The 23,498-nt window shown below is 54.7% G+C and overlaps 2 protein-coding genes across 3 annotated transcripts; both read right to left on the reverse strand.

Moving 5' to 3' along the window:
• On the reverse strand, nucleotides 1-7,067 carry GALE (UDP-galactose-4-epimerase). 2 transcript variants are annotated; one of them, XM_027576324.2, is made up of 11 exons: nucleotides 6,946-7,067; nucleotides 2,688-2,813; nucleotides 2,401-2,516; nucleotides 2,204-2,317; nucleotides 1,757-1,933; nucleotides 1,406-1,519; nucleotides 1,264-1,330; nucleotides 1,098-1,183; nucleotides 919-996; nucleotides 562-676; nucleotides 1-392 (listed from the first exon to the last, which is right to left on the reverse strand). In XM_027576324.2, exons 2-11 carry the CDS (start codon nucleotides 2,806-2,808, stop codon nucleotides 334-336), a joined length of 1,047 nt encoding a protein of 348 aa, XP_027432125.1. In that variant the 5' UTR covers nucleotides 2,809-2,813; nucleotides 6,946-7,067; the 3' UTR covers nucleotides 1-333. The 2 variants fall into 2 exon arrangements, with proteins under 2 accessions (XP_027432125.1, XP_027432201.1); XM_027576400.2 differs by lacking the exon at nucleotides 6,946-7,067 and adding an exon at nucleotides 4,430-4,568 and having other exon boundaries at nucleotides 6-392.
• On the reverse strand, nucleotides 5,387-21,696 carry HMGCL (3-hydroxy-3-methylglutaryl-CoA lyase). Its single transcript, XM_027576931.2, has 9 exons — nucleotides 21,302-21,696; nucleotides 16,928-17,011; nucleotides 14,767-14,874; nucleotides 13,763-13,858; nucleotides 12,285-12,433; nucleotides 10,049-10,112; nucleotides 8,404-8,592; nucleotides 6,946-7,071; nucleotides 5,387-6,030 (listed from the first exon to the last, which is right to left on the reverse strand). The coding sequence occupies exons 1-9, from the start codon at nucleotides 21,359-21,361 to the stop codon at nucleotides 5,929-5,931; spliced, it is 978 nt and encodes a 325-aa protein (XP_027432732.1). The 5' UTR covers nucleotides 21,362-21,696; the 3' UTR covers nucleotides 5,387-5,928.
• Between the last annotated feature and the right edge of the window lie 1,802 nt (nucleotides 21,697-23,498).

The following is a 23,498-nucleotide window of genomic DNA, read 5'->3' on the forward strand; positions in this document are numbered from 1 at the left end:
CGCGTGCAAGAATCTGCCCCATTGTTAGAAAACTTTTATTTTAAATACTTCGTAAAGCGCTTTCAGAGCAGTATAAATTAGTGCCTGTCTCGGGACCCTTGCTCCTCCCCCATTCACTTCTGGTGGTCCTGATGGGTTCCTGGACGCTGCTGCAGAGAAGAGTTAGGGATCCCCCCAACTCCTGGTCAGTGGAGCCCTTGGCTTCATGCCTGGTGGGCTGAGAAGGCCCAGCCTGGGTTTGAGGTAGGGGAGGCTGAGGCCCCTGGGTTCCCCCCAGAGGCTGGAGAGCAGCCAGTTTCTCTCTCCTTTTCTGGTGTGTGGTAGGGGAGCGTCTCAGGCCTGCGCACCAAAGCCTGAAGGATTCTGCTTCTGCCAGCGCCACAGATCTTCACCTGTGATGGGGGGAGGGGTGGAGTGAGGGTCCACATCCGAACGCAGGACCGCCACCCTCTCGGGCAGCCCTGGGTGGGCGTGCTCAGACCCAGACAGCCCCCACCCAGCCCGACTCCCTCTCAGGGGTCAAGCCAGCACCCAAGGTCAGGGGTGGGGGTGGAAACTCACACATCCTGTCCAGCCCTAAGGCTGCTGTCCAGCCCAGCTCCTTGAGGGCCAGGCTGGGGTTGGCGTAACAGGCAGCCACATCGCCTTCCCGCCGTGCCACCACCTTGTATGGGATCTGCGAGAGACGAAGCGGCTGTGGCTTAGCTGAGCCGGCCCTGGCCTCGCCCACCCAGCTGCTGACCAGGCTCAGAAACGCAGGTGTAGGCACCCAGCGCTCAGGCAGGCAGGCAGAGGAGCTGGGCAGTGCTGGGACGCCCATCAGGGAGGCTAGTGGGAGGGGCCCAGGTCGCCTCGAAAGTCAGGGCAAGGCGGGGGGGGGGGGGGGGTTGACGTGGGGCTGGGGTACAGCCGGCCTACCTTCTGCCCAGAAGCCTTCTCCATGGCCTGGACCATCTGTAGAACCGAATAGCCCGTACCCGTGCCCAGGTTGTAGATCTGCCCAGGAGAGGAGAACGGGTGGTGGAGCGGGTTGGACTAACTACCCCCTCTGGACCCCCAACGCCCTCGCCAGCCTCGCTTCTCGCCTCTCTCCCTACCCGGCAGCCACACTGCTCCTTCAGCTTCCTCAAGGCTGCGATGTGGCCCTTGGCCAGATCCACGACGTGGATGTAATCCCGGACACCTGCGGAGGCGGCGGGGGGGGGGGGGGGTGTTCGGTACCGTGTCTGTGGGACCGCACTCTCCCCCCGGTCCTCGGCTCACCTGTGCCGTCCTCCGTGTCATAGTCATTGCCAAAGACATTCAGTACCTCCCGTCGCCCGATGGCCACCTGGGGTGGGGGTCAGGTCAGCTCTTCCCAGGCCCTCGGCACCAGCTGTGACCTGACCTTCCCCTTCCCCCTTACCTGGGAGACGTAGGGCATGAGGTTGTTGGGGGTGCCCTGGGGGTCCTCGCCGATGCAGCCCGAGGCATGGGCGCCTGTGGGGTTGAAATACCGCAGCAGCACCGCATTCCAGGCCTGCGGGACCAGGTCAGCTGGGCGGGGGGCAGAACCCAGAGCTCTTTACCTGCACCTCCCCCCCCCGCCTGGGAGGTCCCCCCACCCGGGGCTGTGATGTGGGGCAGGTCACTGCCACTTCCAGAGTCCTCCCCTCCTCCTGGGTGGGCGGTGCCCGGGATTCCACCCTCAGGTTCATAGGAGGCCTTGAGTCCATGAGTGGGACCGGGGCTGGGTCGGGGGGGGCGGGGGGCTCGCCTTGTCTGCCTGGCACAGGTCCCGGATCATCTCCTCGATGAAGAACTTGGACTTGCCGTAGGGGTTGGTACAGCCACCTGTGGGGTGGGCCTCATCCAGGGGCAGGTACTGTGGGTTCCCGTACACAGTGGCTGAGCTGCTGAACACCAGGTTCTTCACCCCGTGGGCCCTCATGATCTGGCCACGGAGGGGAGGCGTCAGTGGCCTCTGCCTCCCACGGTATTCCCACCCCCCTTCCTCCTTCACAGGTGAGAGGGGCTGAGGTTCGGGCGCTCCTGTTTACAGATGGGGGGACCGAGGCAGAGAGGTAGAGAGACGTGTACCGTTTTAGAATGGTACAGCTTGGGCCCTGCCCGCCTCTCCCCTCCAGGCCCCTCAGCCACTGTGTCTGGCATGGCCCGCCTGGCTGGGGTCTCCTGGTGTCTGGGACCTTGCCGCTCAGCTCACCTCCAGCAGCTGGATGCTTCCGGTCAGGTTAACTCTGTAATAATCCAGAGGCTTCTGCACCGACTCTCCCACGGCCTTGAGGCCCGCAAAGTGGATGACTGCTGTGAAGCTGTGCTGCAGGGGCGAAGCCAGGGTCAGAGGTCACTTTAGAGGCCGGGCCCTCGGCGGTGCCCCCTGCCTGCCTGCCCAGCACCTACCTTCTTAAAGAGACGCTGTAGGGCTGCCTGGTCCAAGATGTCCATCTCCTCAAACTCCACAGAGCGGCCTGTCAGCTCCTGAACCCGCTGCAGGCTCTCGGGCATGGAGCCCCTTCCTGGTTGAGCACAGGGAGGCCATCAAAAGAGGACGTGGGTCCTGGGCTCCCAAGAGACGAGACAGACAGACAGACACACACACACACACGCATCCATAGGAGGCGGCGGTGGAACCCACGGTTTTCCTTCCACCCCCGGCCGAAGCCAGAGCCCCCCGGCCCCGTGCTCACCACGGATGGCATTGTGGAAGTTGTCGACGACCACGGGCAGATAGCCGGCCTCCAGCAGCTCCAGCACCGTGTGGCTGCCGATGTAGCCAGCCCCGCCGGTCACCAGCACCTTCTCTGCCATTGTACCTGGCCCAGAACACAGAGCGTCCGGCTCACGTCGGAGGCAGTACTGTGTCCTCGTGAACAGGGTGGTTCTGGAACCAGCCCCGCTCCACGTCTGGAGACCATCTCTTTCTGGCCATAGGCCTTGGAGATCACTTGTCCTCTCCTGGCCTCACTTTCCATCTCTAGAAGTTGGAGCTTGTAACTGTACAAACGTCATGTGGTAGTGTGAGGGCTGAATGAGGTGACTTGAAAGGCCTGCCACACCGCACGGGTGGGAGACTGATGTGCAGGCACCACAATTTCTAGTCCCAATTTACCTGGGACTGAGAAGAGGAAACCTAAAGCCTCCCAGGTGTCTGGGGACTAAGCAGTCGTGGCCAGCAGGAAACATGGCAGCAGCACCGGGACTCCCAAGAGCCCAGGAAGAGGTTCTGTCTGCTCAAATTCCGGCCTTCCCAGTCCCTCTGCTATCACTGGGTGTAAACTGGCCAGTGATTAATACCTCCTGCTCTGGGTAGCTCCCCTGACTCCCTCTCCCTCAGTCAGCTGGGAGGAAGCAGGAAATAAACCAAACGGCCCCAGGGTGGGGTGCTTTGCCAGGCAGGCTGAGCCCAGCTCTGGAGCTGCAGCACCAAGGTCCTGGAGTGGGCCCCACCCCACCCCAGGTCAATCAGGCTGGCTCAGCCTCTACCGACGCATGCCAGGGCCAGCTGGGTCGCTGCCCAACTTTAGGCGGCACGGAGCTGGGCGGTGTAGACGTGGCCCTGGTCCCGAATCCACTGCCAGGTGTGCACCTCCGCCCTGAACAAACTGCGGGTAGAGTTGGGGAGGGGGGAGGAGGCTCCAGACACTCAGGTCTTTCATTCGGTGCGGCCTGGCCCGCAGCCGCCTTCCTCCTGGCTGCCCTCAATCCCCCATTCTGGGCTCATCCACTCCCACCCACTTGACTGAGTGCTTCCTGCGTGCCAGGCTCTGTACCGGCCACTTCTGCATTATTTTCCTGGATTCCCCCAACATCCCGTTGAGCCAAGTGTTATGGCTGGCACTTTACCGAGAAGGATACTAAGGTCAGAGAGGTTAAGTAATTTGCCTGAGGACACACAGCTGTGACAACCCGGCTAGAATCCGGATCTCCAGGCTCACAGCCCGCTAACCTCGCGCCAAGGAGTTCACCCTTCCCCCTCACCACCGCTTCCAGCTGGACTTTGCTCCGGACCCCGAGGCCGCCCCCACCCCCACCCCGCCGTGCGAAAGCCTGAAAAGTGGTCGCGGATGAGCCCCAGGGGGCAGGAAGGCTGGTGAGGCCAGCCTCGCCCCGGACCGACGGGTTTACCTCGGTCGGCTGTCGCCGCCTCGGTTTTCCCAGTCTGCAAAATGGAGGGGAGGAGGAGGTGAGCGGCGGGCTGGGATTTGGGCCGTGGCTCCGAAGGGGCCGAGCTCGGAGTCTCCGGGTCGGGAATGAATGAACCCGGGCCGCCCCAGCCAAGGCGGCGGGGGCTGAGAGCTGCAGGGGCCCGCCCTAGTGGGACTCTACCCAGGACGCTGCCCGGACCCCTGAAGCCCTCCCTCGCTCTCCGCAGACCACCCAGCCCCTCGCGAGCCCGCCAGGCCCCCTCCCACCCATTCGCCTCGCGAACCTGCTCCAGACCGCGCTCCCCGCGCTGCCTCCAGCGGTGCCGCCTCCCGCACCCCGCGTCCGGGTCACTTTAAGAGCCGACGACCGGCCTGGTCCCGCCCCCCCCACGCCCCCAAGGAAACGTGTCGCCGAGGAGCGCGCTACGGGGCCCCGGGAGGACCAAAGGCGCTGTGGCATCAAGGTGCCTGCGCGGCGCGGCTCGGGGCGGGGGCGGGGGCGGGGGCTGGGAGCCGGGAGGCAGGCGGCGCGCTCGGGAGCTGTCTCTAGGCGGGAGCCGCAGGCCGAGGGCGGAGCGGACGGGCCCGGCTCCGCGCTCCCCGCGGCCTCTCCAGCCTTTCCGTACCCGCCGAGCCCCGCAGGAAATCAGCGACGGCGAGCAGCAGAGGCAGCCGGGGGGCGGCGCTGACCGAAGAAAGCTGGTTCTGGGAGGTCTGGTTTGCAACCCCCCGCCCCCGAGAGCTGGGGAAGCTGAGGCCCAGGGGGAGATCGCTCGGCCGACTGCGCTCAGCCCCCACGCGAACCGCCGGGGATGGTCGGTCGGTCGGTCCGCACTCCGCCTACCAGAGTCGGCTAGAAAATGATGTGGTGCTTCTGTTTAAAGGGAAGGTGGGGCAAAGTCATGGCATCCTGAGTGATGAGCCAAAGTGCGTGCCCAGCCCGGAATGCCCTGGGCCCGGAGTCCAGCAAGGACGACTGACGGGCGGACTCCCTGCCCACAGAGCCAGGAGCCGCAGCACCCAGGGTGTTCCGGCCAGGCCTGAGCCAGCCCAAAGCCACTGGTTTCGTCATTAAGAATTCGGGAATCAGGTGGGGAAACGGAGGAGATCCAGAGATGCACAGACTAGTTCCAAGTCTACACGTTCCTCTCAGAATGCCATGCTGTAAAGATGTGTTATTCCCCACCAGTCCCCCCCATTCATACACACACAGCTGCACAACACAATACTGGCACGTGCTGTTATGTGTTAAACCTTTAATTACATAAGCTGTGCTCAAAAGTCAGGTCCAGAGTGCACATTTTCCAAAGACGCTGGAGTCGGCAGGTGGTCACCGAAGACAGCTCCGCCCTCACCCCTTCCAAATGCCCTCGCCAGCTTGGGGAAAAACTCCAGGCCGCTTTGCTCTATGGAGTCAGCGATGGCCCCAGAGCCACAGCAGGTCAGGCTGTGTAGCTAGCTGACGGATTTCATCCAGAGATGGGGCCTGAGCACCAGGGAACTGGGTTCCAAGGGGGACCCCAGGCATTCAACTCCTGGGCCTGTGGGTCCACAGGGCAGGGAGACCCGCAGCCCCCCAGGCCTCTCACTCAGACTAGACTCCGGCAGGGAGGGCCCGAGGCCAAGCAGCTCCTGTCCCTTGCCTGCCTTTTGCAGGAGAGACCTATGTGTGGACCTGCCAGGGAGGTGCCCACTCCTGTTGATTTCATTCCCATTTCCACGTGCCCTTTCCCCAAATCATTCACGTGAGTCCCTATTCCCACTGAGTCCCCCCGAAGGGGGTTTACAGTTTACAGGTAGCCTGAGCCACTTTGGAGCTGGTTTTTCTGTTCAGGGCTTGGCAGATAAAGGTCCCAGCTTCCAGGAGCTTCTGGAGGTTCACACCCTTTGAGAAACAAGTTAGAGGATGCACTAGGTCATGACATGCCTGCAACACCCAGGGAGACATCGGACTGGACAGAAAACAGATACTGAGAGAGTAAAGGCGAAGACAGGTTCTCGTTCCTCTTGTGCTGGGACAGCACCTGCCTGCAAGGCTGCAGACTTCTGCCATCTGGGGTTACCCCGGGGGCTCCCCTTGTATAACATGCCTCCAACTGTGGAATGGTTTCTACTGCTGCCACCATGGCAGGGATCTCGTCGTTCCTGTTCAGTCTGCATCTCCAGCGCCCAGCACAGGGCCTGGCCTGCAGCAGTCAAAAAGTGCAGACTGAAGTAATAACGACTGCCAGGCAGAGTGAGCCGGGAGGGAAACACCAACTGAAAGGGCCACCCCGAAAACCTGTTCGTGGCAGGAGCTCACATGTACTGATGCGTACTGTGTGCTCAGCTCTGGTCTGGGCACTCTTCATTTTCCTACCTAGTCCTCATCACAGCCCCACAAAGGGGTGCTGTTAGCATTCCCGTTTCCTAGGCCCAGGGAGGTGAAGTCGTTTGTCAGGTCACACAGCCTGTGAGTGTCAGGACTAGGTTTTAAACCAAGATCCATCTGGTCCCAAAGCTCAGACGAGATACGGCTTCCAACCCACCACTGAGGGTCCTCACTGACTCTAACAGAACCCTGGGGAGGGCTGTCTCCTCCTGCCCTCATTTTACAGGGAGCAATACAGGCCCAGAAGGAACTGCCTCAGGTCATGGATGCGGCCCTTTCCCTACTCCTTGGCGCCTCCTCTGCTACCTCTTAACTGTCTTCCCTTTCACCAAAAAACTCCTAAACAAAACCATCAGCTTCTGTCCTCAGGCTTCAAGGAGAGTTCTAGTCAGTTCGGGGCTGTCGCCAGCAGGGGACAGGTGCGCTTACCGTGTGAATGCCCAAGCCAGACAGCATGTAGACAAGGTCCTCAGTGGCCAAGTTTCCGGATGCCCCCTGTGCATAGGGACAGCCTCCAAGTCCCGCCACGGAAGAGTCCACGACACTCACTCCCATCTGGAAACACGAGGGTGGGGAAACCTGAGTGTCACTGTGGGGCCGGAGCCTACAAAGCCGGGAGGTCCTTGCAAACCTCCCAATCAACTGCTGCCTGAAATTCCACTGAGAGTTACTCTTTCCTTTGGCTAAGGATTCTGTCGATGTTTCTCTTTTTAGTTCCTGGAACAGTGTGAATCCTTTTTGTGGACACTGTTTCCTATGCCAGGGGTATCTTCCCTGGTTCCTTTCACACTCAACTCCTCACTCTGAAAGATCTCCCTAGGCGCTTCCTGGCCACAAACCTAAAGGAAGCACCTCTCACAGTTGAGATTTCAGGCCCCTGTTATTTACTGCTATTCATTTACCCACGTCCCACCACCCCAGCCTAAGGCTGCTCTCACTTCAAGTTGGGCCTCTAACCCCAGGGGGCCTATCCCATTTCCCTGGGGCAGCACCGCCCACTCTCCTAATGACCGTTTCCCTTTCTCTTCTTCCCTCAAACCTCCCACAGACCTTAACCTGGACAGCTGCAACAGAGAAAACAGACCCAGAAAGTTACAGAATCTTGCGGCTTAGAGACCTGAGCCTCTAGGAGATAACTTAAGACCCCCCTCCCCCAAAAAAACCCCGCAAGAACAAAGATGGCCCAGGATTGCTTTAGCAAACCTAAAGACAACAGGCCAGACTTCAACCAATGTGACAGCAAGGTCAGACACAAGGCGCAGACACAGCCTGTGGTCAGGCACTCAGAACTTTCTAAGGGGTGGCCAGTCCACAAGGAGCAAACCTCAAGGGAAACCCAATCTGAACCCTCAGTTCAGTCTTCGGGGGACAGCAGGTCAGGCTCCCCTGGAGTGACTTCTGCCTGCCGCTCTGAGCCCCCCTTGCCCACTCCCTCTGTGCATGCGCAGTCACAGCACCCCCCCGGGGGGGGGTGTGTTCTCCCCAAACCCCACGTCAGCCTTACAGCGCAGGGCTGCCTAGTCAGCTTCCCGTTCCCTCTTCCAGCTGCTTAACTTCCTCACATCGTCCAGGCCTCATTCGGGTCTCTCCTGGCAAATCCTCTTGGACCTCCCCAGCTGGGATGGAGGCCTTCCTCAGCCACGTGCTTCCTCCCTGCAGGTGACCTGTCATAACGCACGGGGACTACCACAAAACTCCCTTGACTATCCCCCTCACACACCCTTACAGGCCAGGGTCACGTGTCCGTGTCCTCTGTGGCCGCCCCAGGGCCTGGCACACAGGTATCTGTGAATCCTCGCTGAAAGAAGGAGGGTACCTAGCTGTCCTGCCACTATGTCCTTTCGGAGAATGGACACGTGCCTTTCTCCTCGGACCTGCCCTGATTACCTGCAGGGCCATCAAGGTGTTGGCCAGGGCCTGGCCGTAGGTGTCATGGCAGTGGACAGCCAGGGCAGCCACAGGCACCTCGTGCATGACAGCCGACAGCATGTCCTTCATGATCCCAGGGGTGCCCACACCGATGGTGTCCCCCAGGGAGATCTCGTAGCAGCCCATCGAGTACATCTTCTTGGTGACCTGGGGAAGCAAGCAAGCAAGCACTTGGAGGACACCAGGTTCCTCAAGCCAGGGGCACAACACCTCAGAAGCAGGGGTCCCGGGCCTGTGTCAAACATCTCCCTGTGGAAATACTATGTTCCTGTCCGATCATCGGCTCCTTACAACTTTCTGAGTAGGAATGATGATCCCCACTCTACTCACCAGGAAGCGGAGACGTACGGGAACAGAGCTGGCCCCTGGAGCAACCCTGGGCTGCAACCCCCGAGCTTTCCTCCCACCCTTTCCTGCCCCTGTGCCCCGGCTTCAGGCCTTCGCGTGCCACCTCGACACACCAGGTCAGAGCCAACGACTGGAATCAATAAAACGGATTTCTCTCACGTGACTTTACCCTCAGGAAGATCTACGATCTCGTGGGTCTGAGGGACTAGTTATGTATTTTTAATAGAAGTACCTAACTGTTTAAACTTTTAGAAGCTCATCTGCAAATCCCTAAAGTCACTGAGAAGCCAGGGCAGCGTGTGCCCCCCCTTGAGGAGATGCTGCCCCACACCGCGCTGCCAGAGAAGGTGGGCGTGTGACAGGGCCAGGGATGCAGGTGACACTCTCAGAGGCCTGCCAGGCAGATGGACCGGCGAGCCCCCCACTGCCCAGGCGGGAGACTGAGGACAGCCGGTGGGGGCAGACGCTGCAGCGAAGGAGCGGGTTCTGGAGTGACACACGTTGGGTCACCATCCCAGTTCGGCCACTCCCTGGCTGGGGGGCGCTGGCAGAGGGCTGATCCTTTTGGAGCTTCCATTTCTCCTTCCGAGAAGCAGTGTGGGACTTGGCGGGGCGGCAGTGAGGACTGGAGGCTGCGGGACGGGCGGCTGGGACGAGCACCACGGCCACTGTCAGTAAGCAGCGTGCTCTCCTTGGGGCTCCCGGGTGTGCAGGAAGAGCAGGGGGGTTGCAGGTAAACAGAGTGGGGACTGAGACCTAGTGTCCCCATTTGCAACCTGTGTGGCAAATTATTTAGTCTGTTTCCTCGCTTGAGAAACGGACTAAGAATAAGAACACCGAATCTGCAGGGTGACTTTGACAACTAAGTGGCATAAGCTCTTGGGTTGCTCAGACTCTGTTCCCACACTGTGCTCTCCTTGGCGCGGACTTGGTTCCTGCTCGGAGGACACCAAGGGCGTGGTGGCCTCTCCAACCACGGCAAGGAACTGCGGGGAGCCTGGGTGGGGAGCCCCTCCACAGATCCCCTCAACTATCACCTGTCCACTGACCAGACTGCATACTGAGTCAGAGGCTTCCAGGCTGGGGCAGAGGGTCGGGCTTCACGCACGCTAGGAGGTGGGCCTCCAGGAGCAAGGGCTGGGAGCTGCGTGAACGAGTGACATCAGTGACCCGCCAGGAAAGGGTGGTGAGGGGAACCTCAGGGGCAGGCAAGGCAGACAACCCTCAGAAAACCCCCGGCCCGATACACACACACCTCAGCTACTTTAGCCGGGGAGATCTTCCCTTCATAGGGACATCCAAGCACACAGGAGACATACCTGTGGGAGGACAGGGGAGGGATGGTGTCAGTGTCCCCAACCTCCCAGGCCAGCAGGGCTGACGCAGGGCAGAAGTCTGACAGCCATCCCTGAAGCGGGACAAGGTCAAAGGCCTGGGGAAAGGCAGATTCGATACCGCAGGGCCAAAACGGCGTGAGTGCCGCGTGGCACCAGGAGGGGGCAGTGGCGAGCCAGAGCAGGGAAGCGGGGGCTGCCCGGGCCTGAGGGGAGAAGCCAGAGAGGGCAAAGTGAGCAGGCTCCTGAGCCGTGGGGCGGTGAGATAGAGCAGAACATCTGCCGCAGGCAGCTGGGGCCCTACTCCCGGGGGGGGGGGGGGGGGAGGGCAAGGACACATGAAACCCAAGCAGGAACAGAAGGGCTGGGCCGGCCTGCGGGCCAAGGATCAGCTGCTCCGGTGAGCTGCCCAAGGGTTCGGACACTCATTTATTCTACGGGCACCGACGGAGTCGCCCACTACGTGCCAGGCGCTGGGTCACGCTGTGAAAAGGCCGACAAGGTGCCTACCCTCACGGAGGCTATTTCCAGTTAGAGACAGAGCCGATACGCGGGCAAGCGACGGAACGGGTGAGGTGACCTGGGAGTGCTGTGCTGGAGGGGAGAACAGGGGACGTGGCGGGAGCGACGGAGGGGAGGCTGACTGGAGCCAGGGTGGCCCGGCAAGACCTCCGAGGCCGTGACACGGGAGCCGGGGGGGGGGGGGGGCAGGTGGCGGGAGAGCCACTGGGAGAGCCTTACAGGCAGAGCGCAGAGCAGCGTGGAGCCCCTGAGGTGGTAGAGAGGGTGTGCTCAAGCCTCAGAAGGACGGAGGGCCGGGCCCGGAGCGCCTGCGGCGGCGAGCACAGCACATGGCCGGACAGGCGGGCGCGGGCCGACCCGGCGACCTGCCAGCTGCGGGGAGTTTGGCTTTGGACACTGGTGGGCTTCTGTTCCCACCTGCCCTCTTGGCGCTAAGGCCCCATTGAGACCTCGAGTCTGGCAAACTGTTCCGCATGTGACAGGCGTCACAGATGTTGGCTGGGTACATCATTTCAGGCTCAAAGATCTCAAGGCGTTTTCCCAACTTCCTTCTCGCCCTTGTTCTCCAGTCACTGCTCAGCAAAGAGAAGGGAGATGCTGAGGAACGAGCACAGGCTTGGGAGTTGGGCAGACCCTGTGGGCCCCTGCTTCCCCGTGCCCCTCGCATCCCCAGAACCCCAGCGTGCTGGCCCTGCACCGCGGGAGGGAGCCCGCCACGAACTGTGGCACGTGGGCTCTGCCCTCACGGGGTGCAGGGTCCGGCGGGGGTGCGAGGCAGGGGAGAAGCTAACATGCAGCTAAGTGCCCTGTCAGAGGACGTCCAGGGGGCCATGAGAGCCCGACGAGGGGCACGAACCCCAGCTGGGGGCCAGAGAAAGCTTCCCGGAGAAGCTGGAAGATGAGCAGGAGCTAGCCCGGACAAGTAGGAGGCAGGGCAAGAGAGTTCTGAGTCTATGGAAAGCACCCAGAGGCGAGAGAGAGCGGGAGCAGGGACACAAGGAATGAAGTTCCCGTCGCGCTGGAACGCCGCGAGCTGAGGAGCGGGGCTGGATGGTGAGTGGCAGTGGGAGAGGCTGCAGACAAAGGCGGTGTCTCGGGAGCCGGGGGAGACGCCCAGAGTCGGGGTGTCACTGACAGGTTTTAACCAGGGAGGGAGGTGATCACACGTGCACCTTCAGAAAGAGCACGCTGGCTGCGGTGTGTGCGACCTCACAGCCGACTCTTTGGCCTTCCTGAGCCGGGTCTGTCTTCTGGAAGCAGGGAGAGCCCTGCTTGCTGGGTGACCGCGAGGTCACAGTCAGATGACACAGGGACCATGCCCGGAGACCTAGAGGCCGACGGGGGTCCTCAGACACGTACGGAGAGGGGTTCATCTGACACCCACAGACCCCGGGGAGTGTCCTCTCCCTACTGGATTCCTCTGGGGAACTGACCCCAAAACCGGTTTTGGAGAAAGCACTTGCCAGGATTTCTTGACCACAGCTACTGTGGGAAAGATCTCAAGGTGTGCAGCATGGGCTGTCTGCGCCCAGGATAGGGAGTATGTAGGGGGACGGTGGCTTGAGTCAGAGCCTGGCCCCCCTTCCAGAACGGTACCGAAGAAAAGGCAGACGGCGCCAACGCGCGGTGACTCACCCGCGCACAGGGACACCAGCAGCCCGAGCTGCCCTCAGGATTTCGTCGGACCGGTGTAAACTCTCATCGATGGAGCAGTTGGTGTTCTTCTTGGTGAACAGCTCTGAGGCAGCTCCAAAGACGGTCACCTCCTTGGCTCCAGCAGCAACCTGCCAATAGCCAGGTGAATTCCTTTCAGCCTTTGTCTCTTCAAGGAACACCAGCATGGCAAAAACCCTTGTCTTACAGTGAATTTTATAACACACGACTATCATAGGTTGAACTATGTCCCCCCGAAAAAACATCTGTAGAAGTCCTAATCCCCGGCACCTCAGAATGTGGCCTTATTTGGAAATAGGGTGGGTGTAGAAGTAGTTAGTTAAAATGAGGTCACAGTGGTCCTGACTCCAAGAGGACGGGCGTCCTTCTAAGATGGAGGCCCTGTGAAGACACACACAAAGGGGAAGGCCAGCGAAGACGGAGGCGGGATGGGAGTGAGGCGTCTACAAGCCAAGGAACGCCAAGGACTGCCAGTCTTCACCAGAAGCTAGGAGAACTGTGTCCGCCCAGCCCTCAGGAGGAACCAACCCTACTACCACCTGGATTTCAGACTTCTCGCCTCCAGAGCTGTGAGAGAATACATTTCTGTTGTTTTAAGCCACCTAGCATTTGGTATTTTCTTATGGCAGCCCTAGGAAATTAACACAGTGAATTCTATCTCCATTAAAGAAACACCACCACCCTTGGCCTTCCCCCGAGGCCCAGCACTGCCGCTGACATCACTGCCCTGGACATCACTTTTTTTTTTTTTTTTTAAGATTTTATTTATTTATTTGACAGAGAGATAGTGAGAGCAGGAACACAAGCAGGGGGAGTGGGAGAGGGAGAAGCAGGCCTCCTGAGGAGCAAGGAACCCGATGTGCGGCTCGATCCCAGGACCCTGGGATCATGACCTGAGCTGAAGGCAGACACTTAAGGACTGAGCTACCCAGGTGCCCCCTGGACATCACTCTTAAGAACAGCTTTCTGCCTAAATTCAGAGTCAGCATCCCCAATGATGTTCTTGTCCAACACTCTAAGAAAGATGGCAGATACCCGCAACCACCGTGGACAGCACGATCACCTTTCTCTAAAGAGGAAATGGATAATAACAACAAAAGCTAGTATGTATTAAACAACTTACTTTCTCCCAGGCTCTTGCTAAGTAATGTAGGTGCATTCTATCCTCTGAAATCCTCCCAGCATTAGGTACTATGGACTTACACTCCTACCTTACAGGCAGAATCTGAGGCTCAGAGGGTTAAATAGCTGGTCAAGGTCAGAGAGCTGGGGGTGGCAGGGCCAGAACTGCCCTGCGTCTGTCTGACAGTGCTCATCATTACTGGAGACAAGCCCTTGAGACAGACAGCCCAGGATAGGGACGAGGGCCCAGTGACGAGACAGGGACCAATGTCATCAATCTCATTTCAGGGGAGCCCACCATCAAGCGAGTCTCTTACCGCTGCCTGGAAGCCTTTGATATTTGGGGTCAGGACTGGGTAGTTGATGCCAGGAAATTTCTGGATGCCCTTCAAGACTTCAGCATTGTCAGCCATCTGGGAGCCAAAGGAGACATTGCCAGGTCACTGCCAAGTCAGGCAGAGAGCTCAGGTAGAGAAAACATTTTTATCACGAAATCTCTGTTGTCCAGAACCCCTGAAGAATGAGTCCCTTTCCAGAGCTATGTCTCCCCAGTGCTTTTACTCTTTGTTTGACCGAGGATGGGCCCGAGGGCTCCTTGGGGCCGGTAAGTCCCCCAATTTCTCTCTACAGCTAATATCGCCAGCTTCACACAAGCAGTAACAACACTACCAGCCATTTACTGAGAACAGACTCTCTGTTCCTTTTTTTTCCCTTTTCTTAAAAGATTTTATTTTATTTTGACAGAGACAGACCCAGCGAGAGAGGGAACACAAGCAGGGGGAGTGGAAGAGGGAAAAGCAGGCTTCCCGCCGAGCAGGGAACCCGATGCGGGGCTCGATCCCAGGACCCTGGGATCATGACCTGAGCTGAAGGCAGACGCTTAACGACTGAGCCACCCACGTACCCCTGACTCTGGGTTACTTAACGCTCAGCTGAAACAGGATCTTTCTTCCCACTTGATTATTTCTGTGAAACAGGAGTCATCCGTCTTTCCCTTTTACAAACATAGGTACCACTTTTCTAGACAGGGCTAGAGATTCTAGACTTCCAGAGCCAGAAGAGGCCTGAGAGGTCACTCTCAGCCTGGAGAGGGGAAGACCTCCCAAGGCCCCCGAGCAAGTCAGGGGCAAAGCCAAGACGGAATCCAAGCCTCCTGCCTTCCAGGTGATGGTCTTCTGCTGCTCCATGCTCCCACAGGTCACGAGAGCAAGCCAGAGCTCTGGAGACCTATGTTCCCAGCTTCTACTTACTTCCAGGGCAAATGCAAAACTTCACATCTCTCTCATCTGCGAAACGCTTATTACTGAGGGCCAGGGCTCACCTGGGGAACCCACTTGGGGGACACAAAGCTGGTGGCTTCTATAACGGGAAGTCCTGCTTCAGAAAGCATGTCTATCAGCTTGATTTTCGTAGAAGTAGATACGATATTCTGTGATGGAGAAAGAAACACCAGAAAAGATGGGGTTAGCAACAGTGGGAATAAAATGGTCTGAGACCCAGAGCCTGTTAGTTCAAAGCTTTGCTACAGCACGCACTTCACTATCTCAACTTCCAAACACGAGCATGAATTCACATGTAATTCGTGCCAATAGACGGGGGACGTGTCCAAGTTCTACAGATAGCATTTTGCAGTGGAGGCAGCTTCTCGCCTGAAAAGGAGTTAATATTTACATGGAAACAACATTTTTCTATCATAAAGGCTTTTTCTTAACTGTTTGTGAATTTATGACCCCATCATAAGCAAATGGAGAGCAATGTGCCATGACCTCAAAGGGCAGAGATGACTAACCCTCTGTCTGCGTCCCATGAGATGGGGCCCCCAAAGTATCACTTTGTCCCCTTTTCTGTCTCCCAACTGGCGCTGGACCTCATCCTCACATGGTCAGCCTGCTGCTTCTCTCTCTCCCTCCCCCACCGTGCCTAGTTGCTCACCAGATTCTATGGATCCCTCTTTCCAAATCTACTATTATTCTCCCCTGTATTTTATGGCATGGTCCCACTCTACCAATTCATACCATGCAGGAATCTAAAACAGTCTCCATTGTTTCACTCTCCTGCTCAAAAGCCTTCCATGGCTCCCTGGTACTTACAGGATTAGGTAAAAAAAAAAAAATTCTAAGAACTCCAAGTCCTTCTCACCAGGCCCTTTCACGCCAACCCCCTCAATTCCATTGCTTTACCTTAATCCATCCCATACATAATTTTTGAGAGCCTTCCATGTTCCAGGCATGGTGCTAGGTGCTAGGGATACAGCAGTGAGCAGAACAGACACGATTCTACCCTCACAGAGCTTATCCTTTATTGTTATCAATAAGCTCTCACTATTTCACTTTCCAAAAAAAGAAAGAGCTTTTCCGATTGAAAAAATAATGCTCTATTATTTCAGAAAACATGCCCCAAACAAAGGAAACCACCCTTAAAATCTCCCAGAGATAACACTGGTAACATCCTGATAATGTGACTTTCCAGATCTGTGTAGTCCAATATAGTAGACGTTAGCCATATGTGGTTATTTAAATTTACATTAATTTAAATTATATAAAAACAACATTTCAGTCCCCCAGTTACACTAGCCACATTTCAAGTGCTCAATAGTCTTGTGTCCAAGACAGCTCACATCTCGAACATTTCCATCCTCACAGAAAGTGCTACCGGACGGCACTGTTCTAGATCCTTTTCTAGGGAGATGTTCCCACAGATATACAAACTTTTTTGTTTTACCTAAAAGTGTAAGATGAAAGAAAATGTCTATTATTTTATAATCTGCTTCAGTCACTTAACATGTTCCTTATTACTACAGCTTCCTAATCCATTTAATGAAGTCATTAAAGTATTTGAGCCAGGGGCGCCTGGGTGGCTCAGTGAGTTGGGCATCTGCCTTCAGCTCAGGACACGATCCCTGGGTCCTGACACTGAGGCCCGCATCGGGCTCCCTGCTCGGCAGAGAGCCTGCTTCTCCCTCTGTCTCTGCCTGCCGCTCTGCCTACTTGTGTTCTCTCTCTCTGTCAAATAAATAAATACAATCTTTAAAAAAAAAAAAAAGTATTTGAGCTAACTTTCTCCACACCGAGCACTGAGGTGGTTTCCAACTGTTTTATTACAACGAGGTTGTGAGGAACATCTCTAAGGCTAAATCTTTGCATGTGGCCTTCGAGACGTCCTGGGGATAAGTTAAGTCGCCTTACACAGAATTGGGAATTGCCAGATGACAGGCATGCCCTCACCCTCCCTCTCCTCTCCTGCTGCCTTTCCCATCCGCCCTGCCGCAGGGGATCTTGAGATGGACTGGGGACGCCACACCTGAGGCACCGCCGTCTTAGACTGCTTTACTGTCACCAACGACTGCCTGGCCTTCTCTACTTTGCTCTGCGTTGAGTTGGGGGGAGGGGGTGATCATGTCTTGCTCTGTCCATCCCCGCAGTGCCCACCACAGGCAACGCTTGCTGCTCAAAAAACCTCTTTTGGTTGAATTCCATCTTTACCTTTTCATTTTGTAGTCCGTCTCGGGCACCAACTTCCACAATTTTCACTCGCTTTGGGAAAGTACCCACAGAAGAGGTGCTGACCTTTGGTTTAAAAGAGGAAACAAAAAGTGATGAGAGGAGATTGTCACAATTCTCCAAGGGGACAGATCTAAAAGAATGGATCCACCTTCACTGCGACAGGAAGCAGTATTTCTCCCTGTAAACACTCCGTATCTCTCACATTTGGTTTATTGTAGAAGGAAGAACAAAAAGAACTAAAGCATTTCACTGAGGAATGGGCAAGATTCCTGCTCCTCGTACCGGCCCATTTCTCACCGCCGGTCTGCCAGCTGAGCATTCAGGTTGTTTCTTACACAAACCTATTTGCACCTCCTAAACTCAGAAGTCCCTAAACAGAACTGTTTAAATTCTAAAGCTCCGTCTGGCTTCATCCTTTCTCAGTAAAAAACAACACATGCATTCTATTGCTTAAGCCAGAAACCTGACTCATCCCCTTACCCCACTCCCCACAGGCTAGTAGGTTCTTATCATTTGGTTCCTGCTGATCTCAGTGAGCTCATGACTTGTTTCTACCGTCCCACATCCCCCAGTGAACTCATTACTTGTCCCGACTCCCCCTTTTCCCCCAGTGGGGTCCCTATACTGCAGCCCCAATGGCCTTCCTCTCACAGCAGGGCCTCAAGGCTTACTGTTCCCTCTGCCCAGAATGCTCTTCACCTGGCTCTTCCACATCTGGCTCCTTCTCACCTTTCAGCCAGATGGGCTGCCTCTGACTGCCTTTTGTAAAGCTGCCAATCCCCTGACCCTCATTATTTTCTATCTCAAAACCCTAATTCCTGGGGTCCCTGGGTGGCTCAGTTGGTTAAGTGTCCAACTCTTGATTTTGGCTCAGGTCACGGTCTCAGGGTTGTGAGATTGAGCCCCACACTGGGTCTCACACAGGGCGTGGAGCATGCTTGAGATTCTCTCTCCCCGTGCCTCTGCCCCCGCTTTAAAACAAACAAACAGGGGCGCCTGGGTGGCTCAGTCGTTAAGTGTCTGCTTTCGGCTCAGGTCATGATCCCAGGGTCCTGGGATCGAGCTCCGCATCAGCTCCCTGCTCCGTGGGAAGTCTGCTTCTCCCTCTTTCGCTGTCAAATAAATAAATAAAATCTTCTAAAAAAAAAAATAAAACTCTATGGGGTGACTGGGTGGCTCAGTCATTAAGCGTCTGCCTTCGGCTCAGGTCATGATCCCAGGGTCCTGGGATCGAGCCCCACATCGGGCTCCCTGCTCTGCGGGAAGCCTGCCTCTCCCTCTTCTACTCCCCCTGCTTGTGTTCCCTCTGTCTCTGTGTCTCTCTCTGTCAAATAAATAAATGAAATCTTTAAAAATAAATAAATAAATAAATAAAATAAAAAATAAGTAAAAAAATAAAACTCTAATTCCTTCAGAGCCCTGACAATAATGCCTACTCAGTTTCCTTCAGGAGAATATAAGCTCTACAAGACTTTGTCTCCACCTCTGCTCCATCCCTCATGTGTGGCCCTGCGCTTGGCACAAAGCAGGCATGCACTAAAAAGTCACTGAAACAACAAATAAATGCATGAAGGGCATAGCCACCCCGGGGAGAGGGCAATTCCTAGGTAAAGGAGAGGAGTAGTTAGCCTTGGACTTTGTGGGGTTTGGGGGATGGAGGAGGACTTGTTCTGTTACAGTCATAGGCTGGGTGATGACAAGGAGTGGGTCTGGGGAGAGAGGACACCAACAGCTGAAGACAGTATAAAAAGGCTTTGAATTTCCTCCATTTAAAGTCTGCCCCAAATCTTCCCCTCCTTACCACCAAGCAGTATGAGGTTTCTTTTCCCTCTTTCCTCTGTTCTTAATACTGTAACTCTTCAAAATAACTTCGTTTTACCAGATTTCATCTGGATAAACATACTGCAATGGGGAAAGGGAAGAAGTGCACTGGGTAATCTGCTAAGGATCCCAAACTCCTGAAACCCTTAAGGAAGGTAACATTCCCTGCTATGAATCAGCTGGAACTTGAACAACTCACCTGAACTGGCCTTGCTTTTGGTCAGCAAAACTTCCTAGAGACTAAGGTGATGAGCCACTGAATTTCATGAAGTCAACAAGCTAGGTTAGAAGGTCCCTGCAAGGGGGCACCTGGATGGCTCAGTCAGTAAAGCATCCGACTCTTGGGCACCTGGGTGGCTCAGTTGGTTAAGCGACTGCCTTCGGCTCAGGTCATGATCCTGGAGTCCTGGGATTGAGTCCCACATCGGGCTCCCCGCTCAGCGGGAAGTCTGCTTCTCCCTCTGACCCTCTTCCCTCTTGTGCTCTCTATCTCTCATTCTCTCTCTCTCTCTCAAATAAATAAATAAAATCTTTAAAAAAAAAACAACATCCGACTCTTGATCTCAGGGTTGTGAGTTCAAGCCCGCGTTGGGCACGGAGTCTACTTTAAAAAAAAAAAAAGAAGAAGAAGAAGGTCCCTGCAAGTTGAATGTCACTACAACAGGGATGTTCAGCTTATGCTGGTACATTGCCCTAAGTCGATCCCACTGGAATGTAAGCTGCATGAGGCAGCGACTTTGTTTTATCCGTTCCTGTAATTCCAAGGCCCTGGGACATAACAGGGCCTTGTTGAAAGCATGCAAGACCTGCTTCCAGGTTCCTTCTACTAGAACAGAACAAACTTAATTCCACGTCCCTCCCCATAACAACTCTTCACATAATAATAAAACAGTAGATCACATTTATTAAGCATTTAATATCTGCCAGGCACTCATAAGAGCCTTTCACATATTAACCCTATCATCCTCTCAACCTTATTAGGTAGGAACTATTACAATCTGTATTTTACTGTGAAAAATAAGAAGCCCAGAGATCAAGTAGCTTTCCCAAGGTCACATAGTTAGCTTGTCATGAGTCATTATCTGAACCTGGCAGTGTTGATCTACAGCGCTCCCTCCTAAACCCTGGGCCACGTTGCCCCTTTGCCACTTTTCTGTCGTCCCACCCGCCAAATCTTCTCTTGTCTTGGTTAACACCCTGTTGGTTCCCTCTGCCCAGCTCTGCTCAGAGATGATCTCTAACCACAGAAGTCCTGGGCCAAGCCTCCTGAGCTATGGCATACCTATACCAACAGCTAATAGCAACTAAAGCCCAGTGCTAACTTCAGGATCAGTACCTCATTTAGTAGCTACATGGCAGGGACTATCATTATCTCAACTCCATACAGGAAGAAACAGCCTCAGAAAGATTCTCCAAAATCACATAGCTACCAAGTGAAGAAGTCTGGCCTTTAACCATCTGTTTCTGATACCAAGCCTCTGCTAGTAACCCCATGGAGAGCCTATAACCACCACCTCATTAACACTAGGAATTTTTTCAAAGCACATTAATACCCACCATCTCACGTAGTTTTCCAAACCGGAAGTACCATCTTTATTTTACACATTAGTAATTGGTAGGGCTGGGTGGCCTAGTAGACATTAAAGTGGCTTTCTGAGGGGTACACTTGCCAAGATAGTGTAATTTCCCCACTACACACTTATAACCCCTTCTAAACTTAAAACAAAAATAACACACCTGATTTATCACTTACTATGAGCTAAAACAATGTCAAATGCTTTACCTACGTTTCCCTTAACCTCCAAAGAACTCTGAGGTAATGTTTACCCATGTTATAGATGAGAAAACTGAGGTTTAGAGAGCAAATAATTGTCATTCGACCTAGAAAGTGGCAGAACCACTGGGGCACCACAGCTTCAGCTTTAACCAAAACAATTTCTTCAACCCCTCATTCAACTCGGTCTCCTACGCTTTCCCTCCACTCCAGCAGGGGAGGGGGAAACATCAGGATCGAACATGACCAAAGTACAATCCCAAGGGAATCAAATCACACATGGTTCTACGCAACCCCGGTCCTACTTGGCACACCAGGATAGCTCTCCAAGCGTCCCCAAACGCAACAAGAGCTGGAAATGCAGGCAGAGGGAGGGGGAGGACCTTGCTTTTCCCCTCGGAAACTGGAAGATTATTCGTGATTTTCACTACTGAGGAGCTTGCAGAGCTTGGAAGCTCAGAGGGAGAAGGTGCCAGGGTCGCCGGGAAGAGCCTTGGACGTAATCAGGACACCTGGGATGGCGCCCCAGGTCTCCAAGACCCGGGCAAGTCGTTCCCCATCTACGAGCCTCAGTTTCCCCATGCCCCTCAAGGGATTTGGGCGGGACAAAGTACATCTGAGACTCCAAAGCCCTCCCGATAGTGGCCTGAGCAGCTGTCCGGCTTCGCCTCTCATAGAGCTGCCGCCACGGGCCAAGGCCCCGACCCCGACTGTCACGGTGCCTGCAGGGCCACCCCTCGGCGGGCCGGGGCACTTACAGCCCGGAGAGACGCCAAGCCCACCAGTCTCCGCGGCAGCACCTTCCTCATTGTCGCCATCTTCGCCCAGCTTGCCCCGCGGCCCCCAGCTGAGTCCCACGTGACCGCCGACGGCCAGGTGGGCGTGCCCCCGCCTTTGGGGCGGGGCTTCTGGAGCGACGTGATGACGCCCTACGCGGGCTCTCTTTCCAGCTTCTAGGTTTTTGTTCCTTCTGGCCAGTTCTTCCTTACCCGTTATGTTTTTCTCTGAGTGCTTTCTACTTGCCATGGAAAAGTGAGGCTAGGACTATGAAAATGAACAGAAAATAATCAAGGGGTTTAGAGTTTGGGAGCTCTTGGAAGACATTAATAATCACACAAATAGTTGTATAATTACTACGTTTCGCAATAAAAGACGAAGCATTACTATTTGCCATGCGCTGTTCTGAGTTCTTCGCCCGTGTTAACTCTTCCATCACGATCTCCAGGATTCAAATACAGGCAGTCGACGGGAGGGAGAGAAAGAGCGCGCGCGCTAGTGAGCGAGAGCATCCTTTGATTTCATACCTTTAAAATGGGTAAGATTTATCCAGGTGAAGAGGACACAAGAAAAGTTTTCCAGAGCGTAACATATGCGAAGACTCTGAGGCAAAGAAATTGAATGCTTAGAGCAGTGTTTTTCAAAATGCATGTTGTACCCCATTAATTGGTCATAACATTAATCTAGTGGGTGCCAACTTAAAAAAAAAAAAAGCAAGCACTGGAGTGTATTGCATAAGTAATAAAGCTAAGCATTGCTTTGCAAATCTTATTTTTATATATGTCAACCAGGTTGCAATGTAAAATAAATTTCTTACTGTAGGCTGCAATTAGAAATGTTTGGGAAAAAATTGTTTTAGAAAGATGGAAAGGCGGCCAGAATGACTGTGGAGCTGCGAGGGAGTAGGGACAGACTTCCTACTAAGATGGGAGAGATTGACAGGGACCATATCACCCACTTTGGAGAACACATAGCAATGCATTTGATGGGTTTTAAGCAAAAAGAGATGATCAAATTTGCATTTCGTCAATAGTCACTGTGGCTACTGGGTGGGTGGATATCCAAATGGTAGGTGTACTGACTGGCCTTCTCAGGGGAGGCAGAGAGGGCACTGTCTGTCCCTGCCTTCAGGGGCCTCAGATTTTAGGTAGGGAGAGCACAAGACCTGGTAAATGTTCTGTTATGCTTCTGCAGCATCAAAAATTTCCTCCATCATAACAGAGCAGTACTCACAGATTTCTCAAACCTGCAGCTAGAGGACTGAACATGACCCAAAACTATTAGCATGACATTTATTTAAAAATATTTATGTAAAGGGGCGCCTGGGTGGCTCAGTCGTTAAGCAACTGCCTTCGGCTCAGGTCATGGTCCCAGGGTCCTGGGATCAAGTCCCACATCGGGCTCCCCGCTCCATGGGAAGCCTGCTTCTCCCTCTCCCACTCCCCCGGCTTGTGTTCCCTCTCTCACTGTGTGTCTGTCAAATAAATAAATAAAATCTTAAAAAAATAAAAATATTTATGTGATTTTCATGACTATTATGACATATTTATTTTTTACTTTCAAGAATTGTGCACTGAAAACTACAAACAATTCCTGAAATTAAAGAAGACAGGAATTAGCAGCACCTGGGAGGCTCAGTCAGTTAAGTGTCTGCCTTTGGCTCAGGTCATGATCTCGGCGTCCTGGGATGGAGCCCCATATTGGGCTCCCTGCCTGGCAGGGAGTCTGCTTCTCTCTCTCCCTGTGTTCCTCCCCCTTGCTCGTGCACTCACATGCGCACTCTCTCTGTCAAATAAATAAATAAAATCTGTATTTTTTAAAAGATTTATTTGTTAGAGAGGACAAGCAGGGGGAGGGGCAGGCAGAGCAGGCAGAGGGAGAAGCAGGCTCCCCACTGAGCAAGGAGCCCAATGTGGGACTCGATCCCAGGACCCTGGGATTGTGACCCAAGCTGAAGCAGATGCTTAACTGACTGAGCCACCCAGGCCTTCCTAAAAAAGATTTTTAAGTAATCTCTACACCCAATGTGGGGCTGGAACTTATGACCCTGAGATCAAGAGTCGCATGCTCCTCTGAACCAGCCAGGTGCCCCTCTATTCCCAGTTTGAGTGTATTTATCACAAAAAGGTGTTGAATTTTGTCCACAATAGCCAAACTGTGGAAAGAGCCAAGATGTCC

This window comes from Zalophus californianus, chromosome 4 (genome assembly GCF_009762305.2).
Source record: "Zalophus californianus isolate mZalCal1 chromosome 4, mZalCal1.pri.v2, whole genome shotgun sequence".
In the NCBI taxonomy this organism is placed as follows: Eukaryota; Metazoa; Chordata; class Mammalia; order Carnivora; family Otariidae; genus Zalophus; species Zalophus californianus.

What these genes read in the sequence shown, in the direction of transcription:
- GALE (XM_027576324.2), bottom strand. Translation starts at nt 2,808, where the DNA reads ATGGCAGAGAAGGTGCTGGTGACCGGCGGGGCTGGCTACATCGGCAGC. An exon ending in ACCTGTGCCAGGCAGACAAG is followed by an intron (nt 1,520 to 1,756) that starts GCGAGCCCCCCG and finishes CTGGTCCCGCAG; the next exon opens with GCCTGGAATGCGGTGCTGCT. An exon ending in TGACACGGAGGACGGCACAG is followed by an intron (nt 1,184 to 1,263) that starts GTGAGCCGAGGA and finishes CCGCCTCCGCAG; the next exon opens with GTGTCCGGGATTACATCCAC.
- HMGCL (XM_027576931.2), bottom strand. Translation starts at nt 21,361, where the DNA reads ATGGCGACAATGAGGAAGGTGCTGCCGCGGAGACTGGTGGGCTTGGCG. An exon ending in ACGGACTACAAAATGAAAAG is followed by an intron (nt 14,875 to 16,927) that starts GTAAAGATGGAA and finishes TCTCCATCACAG; the next exon opens with AATATCGTATCTACTTCTAC. An exon ending in CCCCCAAGTGGGTTCCCCAG is followed by an intron (nt 13,859 to 14,766) that starts GTGAGCCCTGGC and finishes TTTGGCTCCCAG; the next exon opens with ATGGCTGACAATGCTGAAGT.